The sequence below is a fragment of the Eimeria tenella genome, genomic scaffold (assembly GCF_000499545.2).
Source record: "Eimeria tenella Houghton genomic scaffold, Eth_scaff66, whole genome shotgun sequence".
NCBI classification, from domain to species: domain Eukaryota; phylum Apicomplexa; class Conoidasida; order Eucoccidiorida; family Eimeriidae; genus Eimeria; species Eimeria tenella.
In genome coordinates this window covers 82635-106554 of record NW_013543434.1, presented here as the reverse complement: position 1 = coordinate 106554, position 23920 = coordinate 82635, and the positions used below count along the sequence as shown (strand labels likewise).

Genomic DNA, 23920 nt, shown 5'->3' with positions numbered 1-23920 from the left:
TATTCATTGGGCAATATTATCTAGCTGGAGCTGCAACTAGCTGAGTTGGCAGCAGCCTCACTTTGTAGGTTCTTCATTACAGTGCATAGTTTAAGTTGCCTGGTACACTAATCTTACCGAAGAGCAGCCTTGTTACTTTCTTTTGCTTCTCGAATTCGTGCTCTGTTTACACGTTGTGAACAGTTGCCTAGCTGAAGTCGCAGCAACCTCACATTTTTGGTCGCGGTGTAACGTTTCAGCTTCGGCGTAGGAAGCTTCATTGAGAAAAGGAGACAGCGACAGAACGTGCATTCGGCGTGCCGCCGTATTCCCGAGGTTGTGCTTGCTGTAGAGCTCTCAAAGCCGAAATCCTTCCGGAGCTCCACAGTTTTACTCTTTTTACTTGTACTCTTTTTACTTAATTCTTTCCCTAGAGGTCCAAAACTCAATACGCATGCCTCTCAAGGCCATTTTTGTGCTCCACTGTGTGCAGCACTACTTTGGTGGCCTGTGCGAGTGTCCACATTGGCAGTAACACGTGCCTCAATTCACCTTTTCTCAAAGTTACTTCAGACAGCCTTTTCATGTAGATTCAGTTTCGCGTCACAAGTGCTCGGCCATTGATTAATCGTGAACTTCCGCAGCTGTGAGAAGCTGGTCTGGCTTCCTCAGACGAGCTATAGCCTTCTGTATGCTCATTTCAACTCAAGGTGTGGACTACCAGTAAACGATGTCACTAACGTCTCAGTGATGCACATGTAAATTGCCGACACCAGATTATAGTGGACTGAGGAGCCTTGAATTGATACTTAAGTCTGCTACCGTCGCCCTAGAGGCGTGGTAAGGAGCAAGGAAAGCTAACAGCAACCCATCGAAAAGATTCTTATGATCTCAGAGTGGACTTATTGCAAGCCTCTTTTGGTCAGCAAATATATTAGATACGCGGTTGCACAGGGTACTATACAGTGCAACCGAACAAACGCCTGGTGCAGAAGGTGGAAGCTGTTCTTCGAGGGTGAGGGTCGCAAACACGATGGATGCTATCCGTACTGTTGATATGCGTGACAACACTACTCGGTGCGCAAAGTGCGTCCTCAGTACTTGATATAGCGTACTTCGCTGACATTGGTGATCCATAACTGCACAGTTGGGCTTGTGTGCGCATATTAAGGCATACTATCGATCGTGGAAACATCTAAGCTCTCAGTTTGTGCGCAACACAGGCACTACGAGCTGCGGATCTCACTCAAAAGCAGACATTGCAGAATGAGAAAGGGTCGGTGATGATGGACACTTAGGCTCACTTCTGCGCACTTCTGCGCAGCTTTCGAAGTGAACGGCTGCCTGAAGAATTAAAGACTGGAGTCATGTTCGCGGTCTTTGGAGGCAAGAAACGGACGATGGCCAATTGTGTCAGTGACGCCTTTTAGTAAGGTGCGTGACTATGAAACGAACCTAGCAAAGATTAAAAAACTCACTTATCACCGATTAGAAAGAGCCACTCGAACTCCACTTAAGCGCCACTTAAGAGCGGGATCTGAATCGCTGTGTGCTCGTGTTGGGTCCTCCTTGTAACTCTGTAAAACGCTGTCGTGCAAGGTACCACTGGTAACTCATCCACTGGTTTGATAGCAACAAGGGCGATACACCTACGCAGGGGACAGATACTAGCGCGCTACGCGTCTGTTGGAGGCGAATGAGCCAACGAGCAGCGTTGTTGCAGCAAGAGCAACTGGAGTGGCTTTGCGGCCAATGAAAACATCTGCTGAGTTCAATAATATTACAGTGCTACTGGCAAATCGTGGAAGCACTGCAGCTGTTAGTAAACAAAATCTGAATGTTTCTTACTCCTAATGGAAGGTGGAACTATGCGTAGTACGCATTTAGAGAAGACTGCTGCTAAGTAGACAATTCACGCTCCCTAGGGTAAAACGAAAAGCGTACGGCTCAGTAGAGCTTCATCAAAACAAGAGGTTTGGACTTTTAAAGCTTATATGTGTGCGTGTAGTACCACTTTCTCTCGTTTCCCCATTGGCTGTGTAGAGTAGCGGCACATATCTTCTAGCATCGTGTGATTCATGAGTTGGCACGCTGGCTCCCCCATGCATTGGATGATCTGCGAGTGGATCATTTCCTATTCTTCGGCTGAAGGGGCTTCTGGGAATCTGGCTTCGACGAGCCCTTTTGACCGCCCAGACGGCCAATCCACGGCAGGCCATAGACCCGTACACCTGTAGCTGGATCTCCCTTTTCGGATCGTTCATATTCTAATCTGTACTCAGATAAGGTGGTTTCTAGAGGGCTGTCGTGCACTGATGTTTCGACTCTGTGATGAAGGTGCCGTTTGGTCGAGAGGCGCGGCCGTCCGCCTTTTTCAGGAACCGTTGAGAGCGACTCACTGTAGAACGCAAGCAGACGAATGCACAGAAGTGTGAATTTTCGTACTAGTATTAACTCGCGCAACGTGCTGTGTTGTCGGGGAGAATGCATTCTGAAGAATGTGCCCCAAAGAAATTGATAGGAGTGACTGAAGCTGTATTTGTGCTGCAGAAATCACTTTTAAATCAAAAGAACTATGTATTGGCTTACAGTGCACATGAAACTTGTGACTGTGTACAAGCCATCTCGATCAAAAACTTCGTCGTGAAATCTGCCTTTTGTTGATCTGTCAGCTCGTCATCTACAGCTATAATTGTCCCCACCCCTGCAGGCAAGCAAAATCGTAAGCGCGGAGCTACAGTGCCAGATGTTGGCGAGTTGAATGCAATTAGAAAGGTAGCGGCGAGCAAAGTGTTGCTTTGTCTTTGTCAAATCAATTTGGTTCCAAACATAGCAAGAAGAAGGCAGTTGTCTCACCCCTGGTGCTCAGCATTAGAAGAGTTTGTACTCCCTTGGAAATTTCAAGTGTCTGGGAATATGAAGTAGTAGGCCTGAGTTGTTGGCCTTGACGAAGATAAGCTTCGCAGTGTGATGGCTTCTCTCTCATCAGTAGCAAGCCAAGAAGAGAAATATGCATTAAATTCATGCCAACAATTGCACAATTTATATCGTCAGAGTCCCGTACAATCTTGTTAAGGGACAGAGCCCACGCGGCCTGTGGTGCTTTTGTGCATAGTAACTCTGGGATAAAGCTGCTGCACGGTGGAGACTCAGGAGTTCCATCCATTGAAGAAGTTTGTTTCGCTGACAGCAGATCTGCAACTACTGGGGGACGCCAGTCGCTTTTGGGCTCTCTTTGTGGGGGCAGAAAAGTTGAGAAGGCTGGCGGGCAATCTGCGCTTTTGGCCGTTGCAGTTCCATCATTGACAGGCAAGCCAGCTACTTGGGACTCCTCTTCTGTTGTTTGTTTCCCACTCTTTGCCATATTCTGAAGATTTTGGCAATCTGTAGCTTCTGGCAGCAACAGCAAGGACTCCCGAGAGAAGCCACAATGCATTTCGGCAAGAGTCCTTTTCGGCTGATTGGCAGGAGATATTGAATCGTGATGTTGCATCCGACGCGCAAACATGTGCAGACTGAAGTCTCTCGATATGCGGTAACCAAATAGTCGTTTTAGCACAGGCAAGCTTTCGAAGGGAAAATGGGACAACCGGATGTCAGGGAGGAGCAGCAGATGGCTTCTTGATTCGCTGACAGACGCTAATTGACCTTGGGCAAGCATTGTTGATAGGGACCAGTGCAAAATTTGTGCACCCAATGCCTCAAATAATTCCTCCACTACTTCGTAAACCTGGTCAGGATACGTATACAGAGATGAACGCAATGCCTCTTTGTTGCTCCGTGACTCTTCTGTTTGGATAGCCCTTTTATTCCTGGTCAAAAGACATTCTGGAAGCGCGCGGCGCTGCACAAAAAACCGCCATGCCCCAGAAGAGCCATCTGGCTGGACATGTGGGTAGGCAGCGCCGAAAAAAATGAAGCCACGTGCGCAATGGAGACAGGAAACGCAACAGTTGCGAGGTAACCATGCATGAAGAACTGTTGAGGGCGTTAGGTCTGCAAGATTTGTCATGCTCGTGAAACACGAGCGGGAATCAAGCAGCCTGAGACATAAGGAAAAAGCCACAGTACCGCAAGGATTGGCTTGCAACTACACTCCTGTATAAGTACGCGTGGCTGAAAGATAGGGTTGGCTACACTGTTCATATCCAGGCTGGAGGATAACGGGAGTATTCTGAACCGCAAAGGGGCGTTTCCTCAGCTACGCGCCCACTTGTTGACAGCTTGAAATCTAGGCAAGGCTCCAGCATCTCTCCAAGACTCCTTTAACCGCCGAGCTTCCTCTATGGCGACGCTCTCTGTCATTTGTGGGTCCATAAGTTGTAACTGCAGCAGCTTTGCGATTTGGGCAACCTTGGCAGCCTGCAGAGTGACGATTGTGGCGAATGCGCGGTCTAAATGCTCTAGATTCCTATTCCCGAAAACACTGCTGAGAAGCTCCTCGCCTAGGAATGTTGCCTCAGTGAGGTGGCCACTCGCAATGCAAGCTGAAAATGTTTCCTCGACCTCAGTAGAAGCAATAGGTTGACTGTGATTTCCTCGTGGATCTCGATATAAAACAGCAGCTAGATAGTTCAACCACCTCTGTTGGCCTTTCGCGCCCTTGTCTGCCTGAACGACACAATGCATTCGCACCAGATGGCATCGTCCGTCCGTATAATCTTGGTTTAGATGTGACGCATGCAAAATCATCCAGGATGTTTTGCAATCTACAAACACCAGGGGGAAATGTTGCATCATGCGCCGCCTCCCCGTATAATTACTTACAAATGCAACAGCACTCCGAATATCTTCAATCCAGAGATCTCGTGATGCCTGGTCCTGTGTCTCATCTTGCGCCCATGGGCACAGCTGCATGCAAGCCGTCCAGCCAAGAAGCGTCTCTCCTGTAGCCTGCGTATTCACCTTATACTTTCACGCTGACGGAAATTCGCGCGGAAGTTGTGGAAATTGCTATTTAGTTTTGTAGCAATAACATTATCTTACCTCCTGTAGGCCTCTTTCTTGTGCAATCAATCTGTGGAGAGCTTGTAAGAACGACTGTTGATGCCTCACAACTGAGCACTGGCATGCCCACTGAACATCGAGAAGGGACTTGCCGGAGACGTCGCTGCAGACATTACCCTTACCAGTCTCACGTCGGCACAAACCTACAGTCCTAACGGCTCCAAGATCCTCTGCAGCTTCTGCGAGGCGTTGCTGCTCAGCTTTCATCGAATTAAGAGAAAAGGCATCTTCATATTGACTTTCGTAGAGCCATTGCTGCAGGGCACGTCGCTTCTCGTCGGCACAAACTTTTGAAAGGGTGCACTGAGCAGTATCCGAGGGGAGAATATTGCTGTTGCCCCTTGTACGAATGTTCTGTGTTCCACCGATAACTTGGTGAAGGTCTGCTCTCCAAAATTCTAAAGTCACTAGCTGTAGCTGATGGCGGAAACAGACCAAGTGAACTCCAGCCACGGTAACCATGTCAGCCCACGCCAGAGCAGACTGATGAGTCCAGCGCTGTCCGCTGCCAGATGTAATGAAGTTTAACGTGGCTTTTGACTCCAAGTCGAGTCCCTGGCACGCAAATTAGCCAGTCAGTAGCCTAGTAACAATGAATAGCACCACTGAACTATGGTGTTAGGAGGCAACAAAGATACCTGACCTCTGCAACAGCGCTAGAGCTTCTTTATTGACGTTCAAATGAGCCTCACTGCTAGGACTCTGTGAAGAGCTTCACTGCATTCTTTCAAGTCAACGGGCGTTACAAGTGAATCGCTGCTACAGTAGCTCAACCCCGCAGCGGAGCTTTTGCGCCTTTCCCAATGGTAAGCTGTAAAGTTTTCTTGGTCTGTCCACAGAAACCGCATCGCTGCCTGTAGAAAACGAACTGCTCGAAGACAATTGGTGGCGCACACCCTCAACGGTTTCAGTGGGACGGCAAGCTCTTCAGTTCGGTCCAGCAAGTTTGATAAAATATTCACGGCCTCGAGAAATTTCTCTTTCCAATGGAAATGCAGGCTGCCTCCTTCGGCCGTCCATCCGAGGCAGTACAGAGAAAATATATAATCAACTTCGAGCCCCTTTAGACGGTGTTTCCACACGGAAAGACTCAGTGGCCATTGAGGAACCTCTGCAGTTGCAGCCCCTCTGCCAAACCGAGACTGGTGAAATCGGCTTGACCATGCACCCGTTTTGCTGGCCTTTTCGCCTCGAGTAGAAGCAAAACTAGAAAATTGCTGGGATCCTGGATGTGAAGCGGGAGGTCGGACTACGATGTTACCACTTTTGTCCAAGGTGAAGCCCGCTGCAGTGCTTGAAGCAAGCTCCACTAAAGTCAACTCAATAAGCTTAAGCACTGGTATAGCTTTCAGAAGAGTGCCCCTGGAAGCATGTAAGTTCTGCACGTATCACGCAGAATGTCAATTGAAGTTCAGGAACACATGGTAATTTTTACAAATTCGGTTTCAATGTGCAGCATGTGAGGCACTGAGGCACAGGTCGAACTAAGAAAGTTGCACGATAACTCAGCTCATATTCATATGTGTTCTTGCGGCAATATAGTAGCAGACCTATCAGTCTGTTGTATGTGTGTGTGTATTTGGAGCGGCATGGAGCCTACCCATAAAGCCTCAGCAAAGTTAAGGGCCACCGGAACTTCAAGCTCGGCGAAATTTGGCAAGCTTGTGACCGTGTCAAGTAGCTCCAGTGAACCATTCACATCACCCTGGCGAAACCGAGACGAGGCCAACAATGTCACCTGCCGAGTAAAAAGGTTGGGGTTGCAGTCTTTGAAGTCCTGCAGGCTTGGCAAGTAGGAGGAGGCTGAACAGCCCAGCACGGAACTAAGGCCGACCTCCCCAATCAGTAAGCACTGCTCTCCGAGAGTAATCAGCAGCTCGCCTATAGATATAAGCGAGCATGTTCGTTGCAATGTCACAACAGATAAGCAACAAGCTTGTCTCCCCAGCGTTTTTGAAAGTCCTCCGCAAGCCTCAGTCACCTGTCCTAGCGCTTCTGTCCATGATCGAATGGCCGACGGGGAGAAAAGTGGCAACAACTCTTGAGCTTCATTTAAAAACCCGCATGCCATGGCTCCCCTGAATATTTGTATGTTAAGCGATGCCTCTAGTAGGGACACGGCTGGATGCACGCTTCCAAAGCTGTTCTCAACAGAAGTGGATCTCTGCGATTGGAGCGAAAGCTGGAGGAAGGCTTCTGTGATTTTCGCCCGAAGCCGCGTGAGCTGCAATGCCCAGCTTTCTAACCCGAGCTCAAATAAATGGGCTTCTGCCTTGGTTAAAAGGCGAAACCCTATAATCAGGCTGGTAGACCATAGCAAAATGTCCCGTGTTGCCAGGGTGCCCTTGTGTGTGTATGATTTCAGAAGGGATATCAATCCGCCTTCGTCAACGCAAGCCCGCGTACGCAGGTGGCAAAGTGGTGTCTCTTCTGTGGCTGATGAAGAACTGCGCCTTGACCCTGATGCTGCCAAACGAACTGGGTCACAAAGGCTAGCAGATGCCCATGGATTCAGTTGCATAGTTGCCTGGTACAGTAAAGTAACCGTCCATAGACACACAGCATCCGCCTGTCGCCAAAATGGCTTTCACATCTTCTCCTAATCTGCCACTGCAACAACTATTATCATCTTGATGCTCGCTGCGCTCTAGGCAATTCCGCGAGTAATGCAACGCGCTCTGAATTAACGGCAAAGGCTTGCCTCTTTTTGTTCCAAACCAAGCTCAACCCCGTCACTTCCTTCTCCTACTAAGTTCTCGTTATCATATCCCTGGTTCGAGCTGTGAACTTCGGGATTTTCGAGAATGTGTGATGATAAATTAACCATTTGCCTCACTGAATCTGCAGCCTCTGCCGGGTCTGGAGAATAAAAAATCTTCATGGCTTGCATGTGCAGGAGCAACAAGTGATCGAGCCTCAGCAAGGTGCCACTAAAGGTCATAAAACTTGTTAAGCACGCTGCTGAGTCCGGATGGCAGCCAGCGTCTACCTCGGAGTTATTTTCTGTAGGCCTCGACTGCACGCAACTCAACGATTGTCAACATGGAGTGGGCGGTCAGGAAAACCTACACAGAGTGAAGAGTTGGTTGCTTTATTAATTGCACCTGTATTTTTATGACGTGGAATGACAAAGAAATTCGATGCTGTGTGAGTAATTAGTTGTAGGCATCCCCTTGGCCGCTCACCGCCTGCTGAGACTGGAGCTCTTTAAGAAGTTCCACGGCAGCACGAATGTGTGAACTGGCCTTTGTCCATGAGCGCCCTAAGCTTAGGAGCCACTCTGCAATTTCTAGATGGACAATGATCCCATGGGGGTCTTTGCCTGCTTCAAAAAGATTAAGAGCTCCTTCATAAGCTTCCAGTGCCATTGGCGCAGTGCTAGGATCTTTTTGGGCAAGCCGAGCAAAGCACAACAGCAAATTGGCCTCACTCGATGTCTCACTTCTAGCAATGCTGAGTATTCTAGGAAGAAGATTAGGTGTTCCAGAACGGGTCAGAGAAATAATCTGCAGCTTCATCAAGGGAGCATGCAGCATCTTAGGAACTAGTAGCATTGCGCTTTCAGCCATGCGGAAGAGCTCATCCCACTTCTTGCAACAACAAAGGGAAAAAAGAATTCCCATACACATGCGGGTTATCAAACTTATCTCAGTAGACCGGCAACTGGTGGGTATAATGTACAATGCTGATTTCACAGCCAGACAAGCCTGGTCTCCGTAATACTCATCGTTTACAACTGGAGCAGCAGCGTTCCACAGCGCCTTTGCTGCAAAGAGCAGAAGTGGCAAGCAATCTGAGTCTTTCCCGTATTCACAGGCCTGAAGTAGATGGCGAATCGCCCACATATTCCCATGCCTGTAGACAATCACGCCAATCACCCTCCTCAACTGCATGGTAATTTTAGACTGCCCCGATGTAAGTGTCACTGCAGCAGAACGTCAGGTGCAGCTGCAAGCAAGTGTCCCTGCACCAGTACTTCGGTTGCAGCTGCACACAAATGCTCCTCACATGGTGAGGTCTGTAGCTAGAAGCGCCAGTCCCGAAAGAACATGTGCCACTCCCCTCCACAGGTGCAATCGATGGTCAGTAACGGGAGGAACTTTATACGGTACTTTACAGTACCTTTCCCCAAGAGCCTGGAGTGCGTATGCCGCCGATAGGCCTGGAAGGGCTGTAGAATTTAGAGAAAGCGATGCAGCGGCGAGGCGCGCCCACAATTCAGTCTTCACACGCTCAACTGATTCTGTCAATTCAACGGACGCAGATGTCGCCATGGCACTAGTCGCAGACCAGAGCAGCTCCCCGCATTGAAGCAATAAGTTTTCGCGAGTGGAAGTGTCTTTTTCCAGTATTGCTTTCTGAGCAGTAGACGAGCAGATAGTGCGAATTCGACCGTCATGAAAAGACATACCGTCACTATTCTTTGGAATCAGCTGATTTGTCACTCAATCCTTCCTGATCCTGAAGTGACAGAAAGGCAATTCTTCCGAAACATTAGTATGCTGATCGGCCATGCACACACTGGTGTACTTACCTCAATTTGGAGGAGAACCAAAATATCTGGAGTCAATTTGGGCACTGAAACGTTCTCCATCAGCCCAGGAGCCTGTCCCTTGGGTTGTTTTCCCTTGTTTGTCTTGTCCAATCCTCCGCCGGTTTCTGAGGTAGCAGTGAGAGGTGGCTTTAGCAACCGTGGGAGGATCGGCTGAGGTATGTCTCCTAGCATAATGTCTTGAAGCAGCGCACCGAGAATCGCCCGTCTGCTAGAGATATGCCAGAGGGGAACCTTGGAGCAAAATTCTTGAACTAGTCCAAAGTCTTGAATAGCCTGATATGCGGGCACTGACGCGTGGAGCCTAATATTAATTCCACGAAAGCATTATTATTTTATAAGTTTTGTGGGGAAGCTATATTGTTTGAACAATGCAGAGAGGAAACAAAGTTCAGAAAAAGTGTGCGCCACGACGTTGCAGATACTCGCTCCCCAATATGCAAGAAGAGTTGTTGGCTGGCTTTCAGGGAAGCCAAGCTGCCTTACCAGGGCAGCGCGGGAACAAAACTCGGTAAAGGTGTGCACCACCACGTCGCAAGTATTCTGTGGCTGTTCCAAAAGCCGCTGGAAGACTTCTTTTAGAACTGGCATCAGCCTGCTGATTTCCTCTACTCTTGCCGGGCTGTTCGAGAGGAAGCTTCCATATATGTTCCACGTGTGAACTGCTCCGTTGAAGACAAGCCATGTTTGCCCAAAAATTTCGCTGAGAGCGCCAACCTGCTCTTATACAAGCATGTTTGATACTACCAATTTATCAACAGTGCATCACGTAACATTGTTGGAAAACACACACAAGTACATTACTTACATTATACTTACTTAGGGCCAAATTCTGGCTAAGATATATGCATCGGGCGAGGCTCCAGGACGCACCTGAGCCTAGTCCCAAACAAAAGTAAGCTGTGAACTCGCTGGTTCTCCCTTTCGTCATCAAATGGTTTTGCAATTGATCCGTTCCGACTTCCTTTCCTTGAAGGCTGCTCTGGGGGTTGAAAGCTGCCGTCAGTAGTGCGACACGAGAAAGAAGCTTCGGCATTCCCGCAGGCGCCAATATCTTTTGATTTGCTCCAGCAAACAGCCTGTGGGGGCCAGCATGATGAAGAGCAACAGCAGCGGCTAGATAAGTTAATGTTGTCTTCTGTACGAAGGCTAATACAGCTCTAATTTTCTCCGTGTCAAAAAACAAACCAGCTCATATGCAGCCTCGATAACGTTCACGGCCAGCTCAGTTTCAAGCGGAGGCCTTAGTCGTACGCGCAGATCAACTGGGGAAACCGCGTCGAAGGACTCAAGATTCTGGACGGGTGAACTCAAACATTTCTCAGTCCCGTGGACCATAGAAAGAATAGCAATTGCAGCTCGTGCTGTGGCATTAACGTCGCCAGCATCACGTGCGCGGGTGACTAAATGGCCAAATGATGCTATAATACACTTTACTGTACGTTCACCACTCAAGGAAAGTGCTTGCCTCCGAGCGGTGGATGCCACTGCTTGTGGAGAGCCGATGCCTCGCCTGCTTGTGCCATGCCTATCAACGCGACTCTGACGGCTACTATTTTTCGCTTCATCATCAGCTAAAAGACGCAATGCTTTTTTGCGAAGACCCTCAGCAAGATCAATAAGCGTTGATATCGGCTGCGCGAGCCTGGTACGAAAGGCGATGTGCTGGAGCTGCTCAGCAGGGCTGCAGTTTCCTGCAGTCAGCGATAGTAAGCTAACTACTTCACCCAACCGCCTTAAGGACCAAGTCAGAGGTTGTGAATATGCAAGGTCGGCTTGGTTTGCAGCAGTTTCCTGGGTGCAAGTAGACGTCATGACGGGATTTTCCATAGCACTCGTCGCAGGCTGAACTGCTGAAGCTGGCTCAGTTTTGTAGGAAGGCATAGAACAGTAACTATATTCTATTTCGAGAGCCTTGTCAATTGTAGTTTGTGCTGCTTTGAAAAGCTCTTCTTCAATCTCGCACTGAGCTAATTGATGAGAGAGATGCACTCGAAGTGAGATTTGGCTTGACTGGTAGCGATCCAGTGCATTACAGGCCTATGTAGGAAAACGCATTGCAGACACAAAACACCACTCGTGTAGACTTTGGCGATACGCAGTAGCTAAAATCACTCGTCCCTGCATGCATTGTGGAGCTGTGCCAACCTTCTGCATGTTTCTGTAGACCAGCCGCCGAAATTCGGGGCCAAGGCACGGTCTCGCGATATTCCACATCGTTGCGACGCAGGTCTCCACAAGGTCCCCAGTTTCGCTTCCATGCGCTACAGATGTAAGACACTCGTCTAAGCGTCTGATAGCCTGCACTCGGAGCTCTATTATTGGGCATGGTTCATGGATAGAAGCGGTGAGTAAAGAAAGGCTGGCTGGACGAGAGAGACTAGTACTTTCCTGGCTGTAAAGTTCTGTTAGAAATTCATGCAAGCGCAACTCTGTCTCTATGTCCAGCATCCGTTGAAGCACCGCGGCGTTTGCAGTTCCAGCCTGCCACCTGTACCAGGAACACCGCATACACTTCCACATATGCAAGAACCTTCCGTTCACCATGCCCTTTCTTGCAAAATCATTCTAAGAAGCACCTGCTGCTAAAAGGAACAAGGCTACCATTAATGCACAGCGTGCTGCAGCGCTACCTGCCCAAGACCTTCGTCATTATTCTAGCAAGTGCCCAAAATTTGTATGTGAGCGCGGCCTTGGCTACTAAGTAGCCTGCAAAATGCTCATTCTCCCCCACATTTCGAGGAGCCTCAATGGACTTTTGAAGTTGCTGCAGCTGGGCATTAACAGCCTGAGCTGATCCTTTGATAATAAGCTCATCCCGGACAATTTGTGGCAACTGCGGCTCCAAAATTGCCCAAGCTCTCAAAAGCTCACTGCACTGGGTCTCTGCTCTAGGACCCGCTAAGTGATCATTTTGTAGAGTGTTTGATCCAGCTATGTGAGCTGCCTTCCCGTGAAGTCGCAAAAGGGATATCGCTGCTTCTATCGCGTTTGACCAGTGTGGAATTTCCACTTTTGCTGGAATTGGGCCGACGGCATCACCCAACGTTCCTAATCCCCCACGAATCCTGCAGCAGGCTCACTAAATTGGATAGTCTACCGAAGTCTACTTCTTTGAAACCACTTTAACATCATCCATGAGTATTGTGGTTTTCAAATCTTACATAGAAGCATGTACAGCTCGAAAAATTTTGGCGGTTGGATCATCACTTACATTGCTAGCTTGCGCTCCAAAAGGTAAAGGCACTTACGCCACTGCGGTAGACGCCCATGGAGAGCGTTGGCTTCAGCGCATAATTGCATGGCATCTTCAATAACCTGAAATGAACGTCACAGTTCTGAGATTAATGGAGCAGTTTCAGTTGTTCGGTTTTCCCCGGGGATCAGTCATTTAAAAGTATAGCTGATCATACTGGCATGTCCACTCTCCTGTTTGCTTATTGCTGTGAGCATATTTACATGTGGCCTGTTCACCGCAACAATGTTAGAGCCGGACCTTTTGAGCTTTCTGGCGTCGACTTCCATCCTCAAAACAAAATGCTGCGTAAAGAAGAAAAGATACGACGAGTTTGAACTCGCCCGGATCATTAGCTTTATGAACAGTTCCTTGACCTTGGCCTACAGAAGCTGAAGATGCTGTAACCTGTAGACTTTTGGCATTTTTTCCAAGACCCTTTGATGTAGGCGCTTCTTGAAGTCTGCAGCAAAAGACCCAGAGTGGCTGAGCGGCCCGTCAAATCAGACTACTGTACTCTGCAGCCTCACTTAGTTGCTTTGGTGGCGCTTGTAGCATTCCCATTCATCTCACTGTAGAAGCGGTAATATCCTCTCCAAACTGTTGCAGAAGCTGCGAGCCCAAACTGGTCTAGCAAATGGCCTCAGGAGAACCAACAAAACTTTGATGGCGTGGTGCCTGAGCCTCCCCGTTCTGCGGTAAAGCAGTTCACACATGTGCCCGCATTAGGGAAGGAGTATATCTGAAGGATAGGCGCTCATGATAAGAGTGTCGCACGTCCAGTTCCTGCCAATACTATCTTCAGCCCACGCAGGTCCGTGCTGTGAATGTTCAGACAGACACTTTATTAGAGAGCCTGTGTATCCTTATAACAAGACAGGACTACAGAGCAGGTACATTTCAGTCAGTGTCATACGGCGCTGACTGTGGCTCTTCACCGGCGATTAGAAGAGCTTTTTCTACGAATTGGAACGCTTCCACATGTTGTTCTAGTACCACTATACCCTTCACAGCAGCCTTTTGCAGCTGTTTAGCTTCCAGGAATGCCCTGCAGAACAAAGAAGCGCCCTACTCCCGCTGTCCAGTTGTAAACGGGGACACTAAGACTGCAGCAGTGATGGCGTTAATGAAGCACTGGAGGCCCGTTATTTTTGTTGCAACTCTTCAGAACCGCTTTACGAAATGCATCCAACACAATCTCACCGAAAAAGCAGTCCATTTGCTCTTGTTTGCGAGCTTGCAGCTCCAACTTTGTCGAAGAGCTTTTGTGAGTTCGCAAGAACACAGATGTGGGGCTCCACGCTGTTTGCGGATAGCGTGTTGCTCCATGTAAGATCGGCAAGTTCATTATGAAAACAATTGCTGTGCTATATACGACAAGGGGACACGGTTTTCGCGTGACCAACCTGAAAAACGTGACTCGCTTTGTCCTCATCCCCGTGAGCGCAGGCGTTTAAGCAAAAAGCAAGGATCATATCTGGTGAAAAAGAAAGCGGATCAAGACGAAAGCTCAGAAGTAACAAGCAAACTCAGCCTCTAACACGTGCGGACGCTATTTCAAGGTCTACCAACAGTAGAAACACTATCTGTAACCTGAGGCAAAATCCCAGGCGAAATTTTCCTTATTCGCTCAGCCTTTACCTGCAGTGAGGTCCATGAGTGACGTATCTGCCAGCAAGTTAATTTCACGGTATGCGATTTCAAGTTTTTGTGAGGCAAAATGCCCCTTTGATCCATGCTGAAATGGACGGGACTCCTCAATGAGCCGTAGAAGCCGCTGTAGGCGTACTGCAGCCATCTTCCCTTCACGTTCTTTGTAGAACTGAGATAGAGGGGCTAACTTGTGAACATTTTTCTTCTTATTTGCTAGTAGAATGTAGTATCGGTAGCGAATAGTTCAAGCGCCCATTCAAGAAGCCTGTATTCTACTCAGCACCTGCTCCCCTAAAAACGAGTATTACAGGCGAAAATATTTGCAACTTCAATTTTCTGTATTTATATTTGGATCATCCTTTGAATAGATGGTGGAAATCCAGGTGTCACTCGCCCGAGCGTGCTGACTAGGCGACTAGGCACTGGTCTCTGATTCGTGGAGATGTACCGCCGTTTAATGGTCACACTGAGCGCCCCTAAAAGCATTGTTTGCGCTCAGCCTACTGTTTAACATCACAGTATCGAGGGTACGTGAGGGGTTTATCGTCTTTCGGAGGGTGTTGTTGAAGAAGCAAGCCATCCGCGAGGTGACCCTCCGATTGCGTCTCGTGAAAAAAAGTTTATTGGCCCAAGCCTTTCAGCGAAGGCTCCAATATTTGGTCTTGTATCATTATTAAAGAAAACAAAATATGCACAAATCTTTAGGTGATAGGCGTGTACAAAAACCTTGGGTGGATGCAGGGCGGTCATCTACACAAGTAGGAGCCCGGGGACAAACCATAACAATTTACGTCCAGTCACTAGCAAAATTAAGGTTACCCTCTTCATGAAAATATTTTCTGCAGTTGAGTACGAAACTGTAAGTCGTGAATAGGTAACTCATTTTTCTTTTTAGGAAGCGGTTGCTCGTGAGAATTAACACTGGAGGAACTGAACTTGACCCACGCTCCATAAAAACAACAGCCCCTCAACCCCTTCATAAGATCAAAAGCGCTTTGAAATGAGTAGACTAGAAAACAGCACACCCTTGTCCAGGGCTTGAAGCTGCATAAAAAATTCACGGTGGTCCATTCATAGAGCAGTCTAGCAAGGGAGCTGGACAACCCGAAAGACCCAGCGGAGGAAGTCATCTTGTCAGTTGAGGGGGAAAAGAGCTAAATTTCTGCTGAGCTACTTCAGTTGCATCCTAACATGCGATATGGGTTCACTTCAGTTACGTGGTTTCAGAGCGCAGTCAGAAGTTAGAGGATATGTTCTAAGCTACCACGGCATACTGGTTAGGAATAACGCAGCCTCCATGAGATATGGCTTCACATGCATCACATTCCTTTCCGCGGAAGGTCGCAGCACTTCGCAGTCGAAAGAACTCCGCACGCGCATTTGGCTGCATGGAGACTACTAACCAGAAGCTGCCACCATTTGAACTCTGTGGCCTGCAAGAAGTTTTGAATTGGGGCAATCTTGATCAAGAATCCATTATTCATATCTTCAGCGCTGACGATGATGGTTATGGGGGGTATGCTGCCAGCCGCAGGAGTCAATCGACTACCGGAAGCACACGCCCAGCAAGCAAGAGCTCTTTGGTAACAGCCTCTCTTTTGCTAAGGAAGGGGGTTCAACAGAGTCGGCCAAAAAAAGTGTTCCTGGAGGAGAAGCCTGATAAGGCATGCGAGGCTGTGTTTCCGTGGGCAGAGCCTGCACTGGAGCAGTAGGGGAGACAGCATGCGATCGCATCATCAGTCCTGATGAAGGTGGATATGGAATGTAAGGAGCACGCTGGGGAAAAGCGTTGCCATTGGCATGCTCCATGCGTGGTGCCCCGGAAAATGTTGTCGGTGCAGTGTATCCTGCGGTGGTCTGTCTTAACGGAGACTCCCGCATCTGGTTGAGCCGCTCTCGGTGCATAGTTATGATGTAGTACGCCTGTTCTTCTGGAAGAATGTCTTCACGGATGCATACTGTATTGTCAAATGAAGTCATTTTGGATTTAGCCATGGCGACTGCAATCTCCCGACTACCCAAGCGGAGGGGCTTGAACCCGTTGACACAATTGCACTTTCGCGTTAGCTCTGGCGTGAAAAGTGCCTGGCATAGAGCATTAGCACCGCATCCGCCATTATTTGCGCAGGGTCCCCTGCTGGGGGAGTCTGAGAAACCAGCACCACAACTCCCTCAGAGACAAGAATTAGGGAAGAGCCAAGTGCACATGAGTGTTTCCCACAGTTTGTTCGCTGTGCTTAGGAAGGATGCCAGGGAGCGAAATTCTTCAAAAACCGTTTGAACTCAGTGGAAATGCCAGCATAGGTGGAACATGTCAAGGAACTATTTGGCTTCTCTTATATTTCCAAAAGAATCGACTTTGCAACCACCTTACTTATTCTGAGGCATTGAGCCGCAGATCCTGAAATACTGTTCCATGCTGTTTCCCCTGGGCAAATGCAGTCAAACGTCCCGCTGAAGTTGTGACATCGGGCTTGTGCCGGGCATGGAGGTGGAATCAATCTTTGCATCCCGAGGCTGCATTCGTCGATGTCTATACATGCTTCCCGCGTCTGCTGGAATCCTTTTCGGCACTTGCACTGATAGCTGCCGACTGTGTTAACGCACACGGAGGCAGGCCCACATGGACTAAAAATACATTCGTCGATATCCTTGCAAAATTTTCCGTCTCCTTCGAACCCACGATTGCATACACACTTCGCTGTTCCCTGCGCATCGGAGCAGGTCGCGTATTGGCTGCAAGAAGCTGAGGCACATGTCATGGGAAGAACGGGAGGGGCGGCGTACGGGTCTATTAAGTCTTCTTTCACTAGCGTGCTCCACGCGTCAACGGTGCCTCCAGTTGCGATCAACCCTGCAGTCAAACAAAAGAAAAGAATCAAGTGGTTGAGCTCTCTGGGGTCAGCCAACGCTTGCCCACCATCGAACAGAAAAGTAGTGCTGTCTCCATTTGTTGCGCAAGTGCCTTGTTTTCCTTTCGCATCAATTTAAAGTCTGTGAATGATTTAAGTTAAAATCTGAAAACCTCTGTCGAAAAGCTACGATTTTGTAAGAAATATGTCATTTTGGGCATACCTTCAAGCTGAGGGTTCTTCTTCACGCTTCGTAGCATCCGTTGAATGACCTGGCGGTAGTTTAGTTGCGGAAGACGCGTCCACAGCAGTGCAAGCGTGCCTGTCACCATAGGTACAGCAAAGCTTGTTCCGCTGACAGACCTGTAGCTCCTTCGGGCCGATGTTGTCATGATGTTGGCACCCGGTGCAGCGACGTCGACTTGCTTCTTCCCATAACTGCTGAATGGCGCAAGCTGGCCGTTGCGGCTTATTGCTGCCACGGAAACGACATTATCAAGATCATAGGACGCTGGGAATACAGGTTGCCTGCACAAGAACCAGCGCACTAAACACCAAACAAGTTCATACAAGGGACGGGGCCCGAAAGTGCGTGTTGTGCTTCACAGTTCTTCAGTTCTCCACAAAAGGAGCAGCTGAGACTCAACGCATGATAAATAGGGTTGCCTTCAATGCATATCGCTTCACTTGTCGTTGTCATTATTTCCATTGTAGTTTCCTGCAGCGGCGACGACAATCATTCCTGCCTGTCGCGCTCGTTGAACGGCTTCTTGAAGGCCTCTGAAACCACTACCCCTACCCCCGTAGCTGTTATTTGACAGCATTATCCCTTTTCCAATAGCGTAGTCCAAAGACCTCGCAAAGGCGCTTATGGTCCCCTTTATATCCTCATTCAGTGCCTTCAGTATTAAGATATCACACCCCCAGCAGACCCCAGTAAGACCTATTCCATTATTCGGCTCGGCTGCAATGATTCCAGCAGAAGCAGTACCGTGGCCATTGTCATCCATTGGTAAGTTTGTCCCCTTTACAAAGTCCTGGACCAGCACAAAAGCACAATGTACAGTTAAACACTTCACAGATTCCCTGAAACACAGATTCCTTGAAACACTTTTCCATGATTTGGTGCCTCAATTTCACAGCCTCGGTGTGCAGAAGAAAACATATGACTACGGAAAAATTGCAGCCCACCCAGCCTATGCAATCATCCACGAATCCATTAAAGTCATCATCTATGCCGTTGCCACAGATCTCATCAGGGTTCCGCCATATCTGGTTCTTTAAGTCCGGGTGTTCATAATCAACACCGCTATCTATTACGGCAACTGTAAATCTTGGCTTTTGTCCCTGGCCTGATAAAATCCGCATACGCCCAAAATGTACACTCTACTGCCAAACTCTTCGCTTGTGGTGACCGTAATATGGCGTAAAACCGCCCTTACATAAACACCACTAAGACTGCCTTTCGTAAGTGGAACAGTGTACCTGTCCAGACTTCCCATGCGTTCGGGGCCTCAATACCCCACCTCGTAGGGCCACTGTCTACGATAGCCCACTGTTGCCAAGTGAAGGGATCGTTTGTCATGACCTCCAGCCGGCGACTAGGGGCCCTGTTTATACTGGCCATGCGATGCTGCCCACTTTTGATGGCATCAAGGCGACGAAGATCCAGAGGCTCCGCAGCTACTTCTCCTACTCCGGCGTCTCCTGGTAGAGGTACTTGGGTCTCGTCGTCAAAGTCGCTGACCAAGTGGTCAGTGTATACGTGGCTCACGTAATTCTTCAACTTCAGCACGGTTGAGATAAACTCACGAACACGCCACAAAGGGGGAACTTCAAATATTTCCATGCCGAGGTTGCGGAGATAGACGGACTGCATGCGATGCGTACCTTGAAACAAAGAAGCGAGCTGGCGAAGAAATCGATTCCTCTGGCCTAGCATTTCTATCCACATTGATGGCTTGTACTCCTTGTAGCATATAATCACATTGCGTTGATAATTTGGTAAAATACTGGCAGTTTTTAAGAACAGTCCGGAGAAAAGTGAGTCTACGTGACGCCCAAGACCTTCCCAAAGACTTCCTGCACCTGGAATGAGCCACTCCTGGCCTTCTGCAAGGAAGTTTGCGAAATTCAGGGGGTTAGAAATATCTCTCGTCCGATACAATAGGCTATGAGCCAAGGGAGAAGGTATGGATATACTGCCAACGACTTCATTGATCGTGCGTGTCTCTTCACGTGCTATCCGCGTCTCCGCGCTTTCGTCAGTGAGTTCTTCGTGTTCCTTCTCATTCTCGTCCACATCAGCGTCATCTGGCCCGTAAAAATCGCTCTCGTTCTCGTAAATGCTGCTTAAAGGCGCCGTCGTTCGATCATCCATTTTATCTTGCCGAAGAGAAGCCACCGATACGTTGGGGTTCTCTCTTTCACCCTTTCCATGGTTAGCCTTTAAGCCTGCAAAAGGTCTCTCGATCTGGCCTTTTTCCGTCTCAGTTTGCGATAATGTGCGCGCCGTCACCAAATCTGAATGCTCACCAAACCGGAGATTTCTCCGCCGGGCTGGCGGGCCTTCAGGAGATGTTGTTGGTGCTTTAAAAGATGACAACGTCATAATATGTCTGTTTCTGTTGTCAGGACGGACAATGACGCCAGGTGGATGCTCAGGTTCCTCAAGTATGTCCTGAAGAGGGCCATTGGATCTTCTGGTCAGGTCGTCGTGATCAGAATACGGAGCTGTATTGCCATGCCTAGAGCCAGAAGAATCTTTGCTGCTAAATCTATGGAATGAAAATGATTCTGTTATGCGTGCGTCATCTTGCAGGGCCGTGCTAAGCATGTGCCGTCCAAGAACAGCCAAGCAGAGAGTCAGCGACCAGATGCCAGGGGCCATTCGTTGCAGTTGTCGGCTATGGCCACTTATTATCCAAGCCATGACCATCTCTACAGTCACTTCAGCGCTCAGCAGGTGCTGCGAAAATTCTCTGAGTGGGGAGTCACTTTGATGTTACCCATTCACTCAACCGGAAGACCACCCACGGGGGATTACGATGAGAATTCGGGGAGAAATGAGGGAGATTTCGTCGCAACTCACTTCCGAAAAACTCATTAGCCGTACCGTTAAAACTCGTTAAAAACAATTAGACACTGAATAACGCATGCATGTTCAGCAACTACGTACTGTGGGGTCACCGCGCCGCAACGGCCCCTTGGCGCTGATGGTGATCGCCAGACACAGCAATTCGGAAGTTCTGTGAAACACCTCATTATCAGGTTATCAGCATGACCAAAATACCTTACTAGGGAAAACGACTTATTTGTCTGTATTCTACTCCCTATAGGCAGAGAAACTGGCTCATAGGAAGAGACCTGGTGATTTCACCCGGCAGAGCCATACAGCTACACCTTCAACTGAAAAGATAAAAATGCATCCATGTGCTTTAGGTGATTGTGTGCTTGCAGTTCGAGGCCACCTGCATTTCATTTCCTCGGGAAGGGCAGCTTTAATATGCATTACTCCCGCTAGCGAGGGGAAACACGTACATACATACCAGTGTCTACGCGTGCTCGAATGCCGTATGCTCTCTGAGCAAATCCTGGCAATGAGTGCTAAACCCTGTGTATTATAAAGCAATCACGTTACTCTAGAGGCGTGGCGCAGACGAAGGCTTCTTGGAAATGCCCCACCTCGCTCGCTGGCTGCCATCAAATGTTGGGTCAGCCGCCCAACACTCTACAAGTTTTCTTCCTGTGCAGCCGTCTCTAAGGAGTCACAAGGAACTGACAGCATATATTCCTGACATAATAAGCATGCTGCGTAGACCACCGGGAGATCTGGCTCCTCCAATGTGGAGATGAGAGTCGTGGTCAAGCACAGCAGCAGTGAGTGAAGACAGCGGATGTTCCCTTCCACTGGGGCCTTTTGTACTTCATGTTCAATCCAGACAACGCCATTTCCTGCATTTTCCTTGAAAGCGCATTTTCCCAAGTGGAAAGGCAGCGTCGCCTGTGCCTTTCGGCGGCGGTTAAGCTTCGGCAGTACAGTACTTCGGCTTAACTCTCGGGCACGTAGAACGGGCAGCCATCTCTGCATTTACTTTGTGGCAATTGGACGCTCTGTTTCTACGGGTCGAAGCATTCTGCTTGGCTGACAAGCCCGAGTAAAAAGGGAAGAACAAGCATCGCACATATCCCCTCCTGTAGCAACCAGAATACTACAATATTTACGTTCGTCCCAGGATACGTCCCAGGAAATACGTTACAACTGCGATTACGTTGCTCTACGTATGAAGTTTGCCCCTCTTGAAGGCTTGAAGCACCGTGTACGTGGTGCAGCCCCCGCTTTTGTGTCTGGATTTGACTACTTAACATAAACTTCCAGGACTGCTCATCGAACAACTCTTGGTGCACAAATAGAGACCCATTCTAAAAAATCAACAAATTCAAAACTGGGGAGATGCAATTGCAAGTTCTCCCCGGAAAGTTTGCACGCGTGACTGCTGGCTTCACACCACCCAAAGACCGAATACGTAGCTCGGCGGGATAAAAAAATGGACCAGTTCCTATTCAGCCTGAGCCAAGTCATCGAAACTTGTACCGTCCTCTGCCTTGCCCACACTGCTGGAGAAAACGAATATGCTGCCATGATGAAATAGCCTATACACTACGAAAAAAAAGATGAGAGTCACAACCATTCCACCATATACGAGCCATTTGTCTCCCTGCTGCCTTCGGCCAACTGCACCCAACAGTGTGGAGGCGACACCCGCACTGCTAGCCATATCGAGCACTTTTCTTCTTGCGTTTTTGAGTGACGCGTTTTGAGAGACAAGTTGTCCCACTATGCCCCAGCCTTGGCTAAGTACTGAATCTAGCACTGTGCGGGAATCTTGTAGGCGGTCTCTCTCCTTCGCATACATTAGCTCCGCATTGCGCACATCACCCCATCTCTTCTTGTTTTCAGCATCACCCAGTAGCAACTTGCGGTCACGAATAGCGTCTTGAACTCGCTGCTGCTCAAAGTTCACACGGCTTTCAGCTTCTCTGCTGAAGCTCTCTGCATCTGCAACCATGTCTTGAACTCTTCTTTCCCACATGGAGCACATATTCCGCGACAGCTGAGTCGACTTCGCTCTCTCAAGTGCATCTTGAAGTCGAATGACGAGCATGCAGAACTGCCGCGTCAGTGCTGAGAACCGTTGCAGCTTTGCCACAGAAGTACAGCAGCTTCCCCGCCCATCCCATCCAACAAAGGATGCCGACACTCCGCTGCTGCTACATTCCACGCCCTTAGCTGATGAAGCTGTCATTCCATGCGGAACCGCAGGAGTTGACACCGTACGAAGAAGGGAGTCTAGTTCCTTTCTTAAAGACACACACTGGGGGTACAACTCTGAGATATTTTCCCCTGGTTGTGTGCCTGCCATTGTCCTAGCTCTGAGAAAATCACAGGCTACCTCGAGTAGTAGTGCCACGCTGGCCAGCATGCACCTGCTTAAGGATTGCTTTGAATAGCACCACTCGGCGCATCCCACTTGCAGCGTGCCAGCCAGCGCTGGCACTTCCGTGAGCTGGATCTATGAACCGATGTGCAAGTCGAGCAACTGGCTGCTCCCTTGCGAAAGTGAGCACATATGCCCCCCTATCTGCAGTCATGCCAACCTTCCCATGCATGCAGCGCTTGAGGTGGTGTCCTGCTTCCCGAATTATGAGACCGCGCTCACTAGCGGGGTCTAGCAAAAGCACGGGACACTCTTGCATCGAAAACGGGCAGTTTTGCTCCCTATGGAATGATTCCTAAGAGCATTCTCCTTGCGTCGGAACGTGTTGCCTGAGTTGTGGAGAAGGCGCATAACTTCAACTTCAGCAAACCCCGTGGCCTGATTCATAAGCTCACTGACCATTTTTTCACTACGGAAGAAGGTATGCAAATGTGTGCTTGTAAGAGTGTCACAGTTGCAGCAGCAGCACGGCGAGCTCCTGCATGCGCATTCGGTCAAGGCAACACCACCCCAGCAAAACCCTGGGTGCTTCACCCAGACATCAATTACTCAAGTGATATCTTCAATCAAAAGTGATTAAGCAAATAGGCAAATAGGTAGAGGGTGCAGGAAATAACGTATTGCTTGTCTGCATGTATACTCTGTCGTCGGTTACTGCCGCTCTGGCCGACACCACGAGGGTGGGCTGGCTGTTGGATGCTGTGTGACTCTATGAACACGAAATATTACTATCAGGAGAGGCGACACCTTTTAAAGAAGTTTTAGACAGTGCGCGAAGGCTTGCTCCAACGTAGTATTAGAAGGTAACAAAAGTTAGGCTAGGGCTAACGAGGTGCACACCTGCAAGGGCTGAACCGGCTCGCCTTGGCAGGATGTGAGCTACGGGCTTCATAATTGGAGGCATACTGAGCTGAATACAGCGTAACGTAGTGGGTACCCGGCGCTGCCTCACTATAGCCTCGGAGAGGACTCGGCGCATTCTGCTCCGCTACCCAAGCGTGTTTGAAAGAGGTAGTGAATCACACTGATATTTTCCTTGTCTTTTCACGTTTCAGCTTCTTTAAGGACCTCGCCAGGTATCTTCTCTGGGCTTCACAGAGACCTGAAGTCCTGTCCTGAGCTTGCATAGAGTTGGCTGCTTTAA

The 23920-nt window shown here is 48.9% G+C and overlaps 7 protein-coding genes across 7 annotated transcripts; all 7 read right to left on the bottom strand.

Moving 5' to 3' along the window:
- Positions 1 to 2106: 2106 nt before the first annotated feature.
- Positions 2107 to 3640, bottom strand: ETH_00006850 (uncharacterized protein; the record flags this gene model as incomplete). The annotated part of the gene is made up of 3 exons (XM_013377896.1): positions 2107 to 2377; positions 2569 to 2683; positions 2836 to 3640. 3 exons carry the CDS (start codon positions 3638 to 3640, stop codon positions 2107 to 2109), a joined length of 1191 nt encoding a protein of 396 aa, XP_013233350.1.
- A 536-nt stretch (positions 3641 to 4176) lies between these two features.
- On the bottom strand, positions 4177 to 7507 carry ETH_00006845 (subtilisin-like protease, putative; the record flags this gene model as incomplete). The annotated part of the gene is made up of 4 exons (XM_013377895.1): positions 4177 to 4830; positions 4966 to 5541; positions 5679 to 6365; positions 6587 to 7507. The coding sequence occupies 4 exons, from the start codon at positions 7505 to 7507 to the stop codon at positions 4177 to 4179; spliced, it is 2838 nt and encodes a 945-aa protein (XP_013233349.1).
- Positions 7508 to 8141: 634 nt separating this feature from the next.
- Positions 8142 to 8831, bottom strand: ETH_00006840 (uncharacterized protein; the record flags this gene model as incomplete). Its single annotated transcript, XM_013377894.1, has 1 exon — positions 8142 to 8831. The coding sequence occupies one exon, from the start codon at positions 8829 to 8831 to the stop codon at positions 8142 to 8144; it is 690 nt and encodes a 229-aa protein (XP_013233348.1).
- A 571-nt stretch (positions 8832 to 9402) lies between these two features.
- On the bottom strand, positions 9403 to 10129 carry ETH_00006835 (uncharacterized protein; the record flags this gene model as incomplete). Its single annotated transcript, XM_013377893.1, has 3 exons — positions 9403 to 9447; positions 9521 to 9814; positions 10025 to 10129. The coding sequence occupies 3 exons, from the start codon at positions 10127 to 10129 to the stop codon at positions 9403 to 9405; spliced, it is 444 nt and encodes a 147-aa protein (XP_013233347.1).
- A 558-nt stretch (positions 10130 to 10687) lies between these two features.
- ETH_00006830 (uncharacterized protein) lies at positions 10688 to 13063 on the bottom strand (the record flags this gene model as incomplete). The annotated part of the gene is made up of 5 exons (XM_013377892.1): positions 10688 to 11578; positions 11687 to 12029; positions 12172 to 12606; positions 12753 to 12856; positions 13013 to 13063. 5 exons carry the CDS (start codon positions 13061 to 13063, stop codon positions 10688 to 10690), a joined length of 1824 nt encoding a protein of 607 aa, XP_013233346.1.
- Positions 13064 to 15971: 2908 nt separating this feature from the next.
- Positions 15972 to 20168, bottom strand: ETH_00006825 (Whole genome shotgun assembly, reference scaffold old set, scaffold scaffold_12, related; the record flags this gene model as incomplete). Its single annotated transcript, XM_013377891.1, has 6 exons — positions 15972 to 16573; positions 16801 to 17280; positions 17502 to 17806; positions 17966 to 18315; positions 18470 to 18630; positions 18764 to 20168. 6 exons carry the CDS (start codon positions 20166 to 20168, stop codon positions 15972 to 15974), a joined length of 3303 nt encoding a protein of 1100 aa, XP_013233345.1.
- A 1669-nt stretch (positions 20169 to 21837) lies between these two features.
- On the bottom strand, positions 21838 to 22701 carry ETH_00006820 (golgi SNARE protein, putative; the record flags this gene model as incomplete). The annotated part of the gene is made up of 1 exon (XM_013377890.1): positions 21838 to 22701. One exon carries the CDS (start codon positions 22699 to 22701, stop codon positions 21838 to 21840), a length of 864 nt encoding a protein of 287 aa, XP_013233344.1.
- Between the last annotated feature and the right edge of the window lie 1219 nt (positions 22702 to 23920).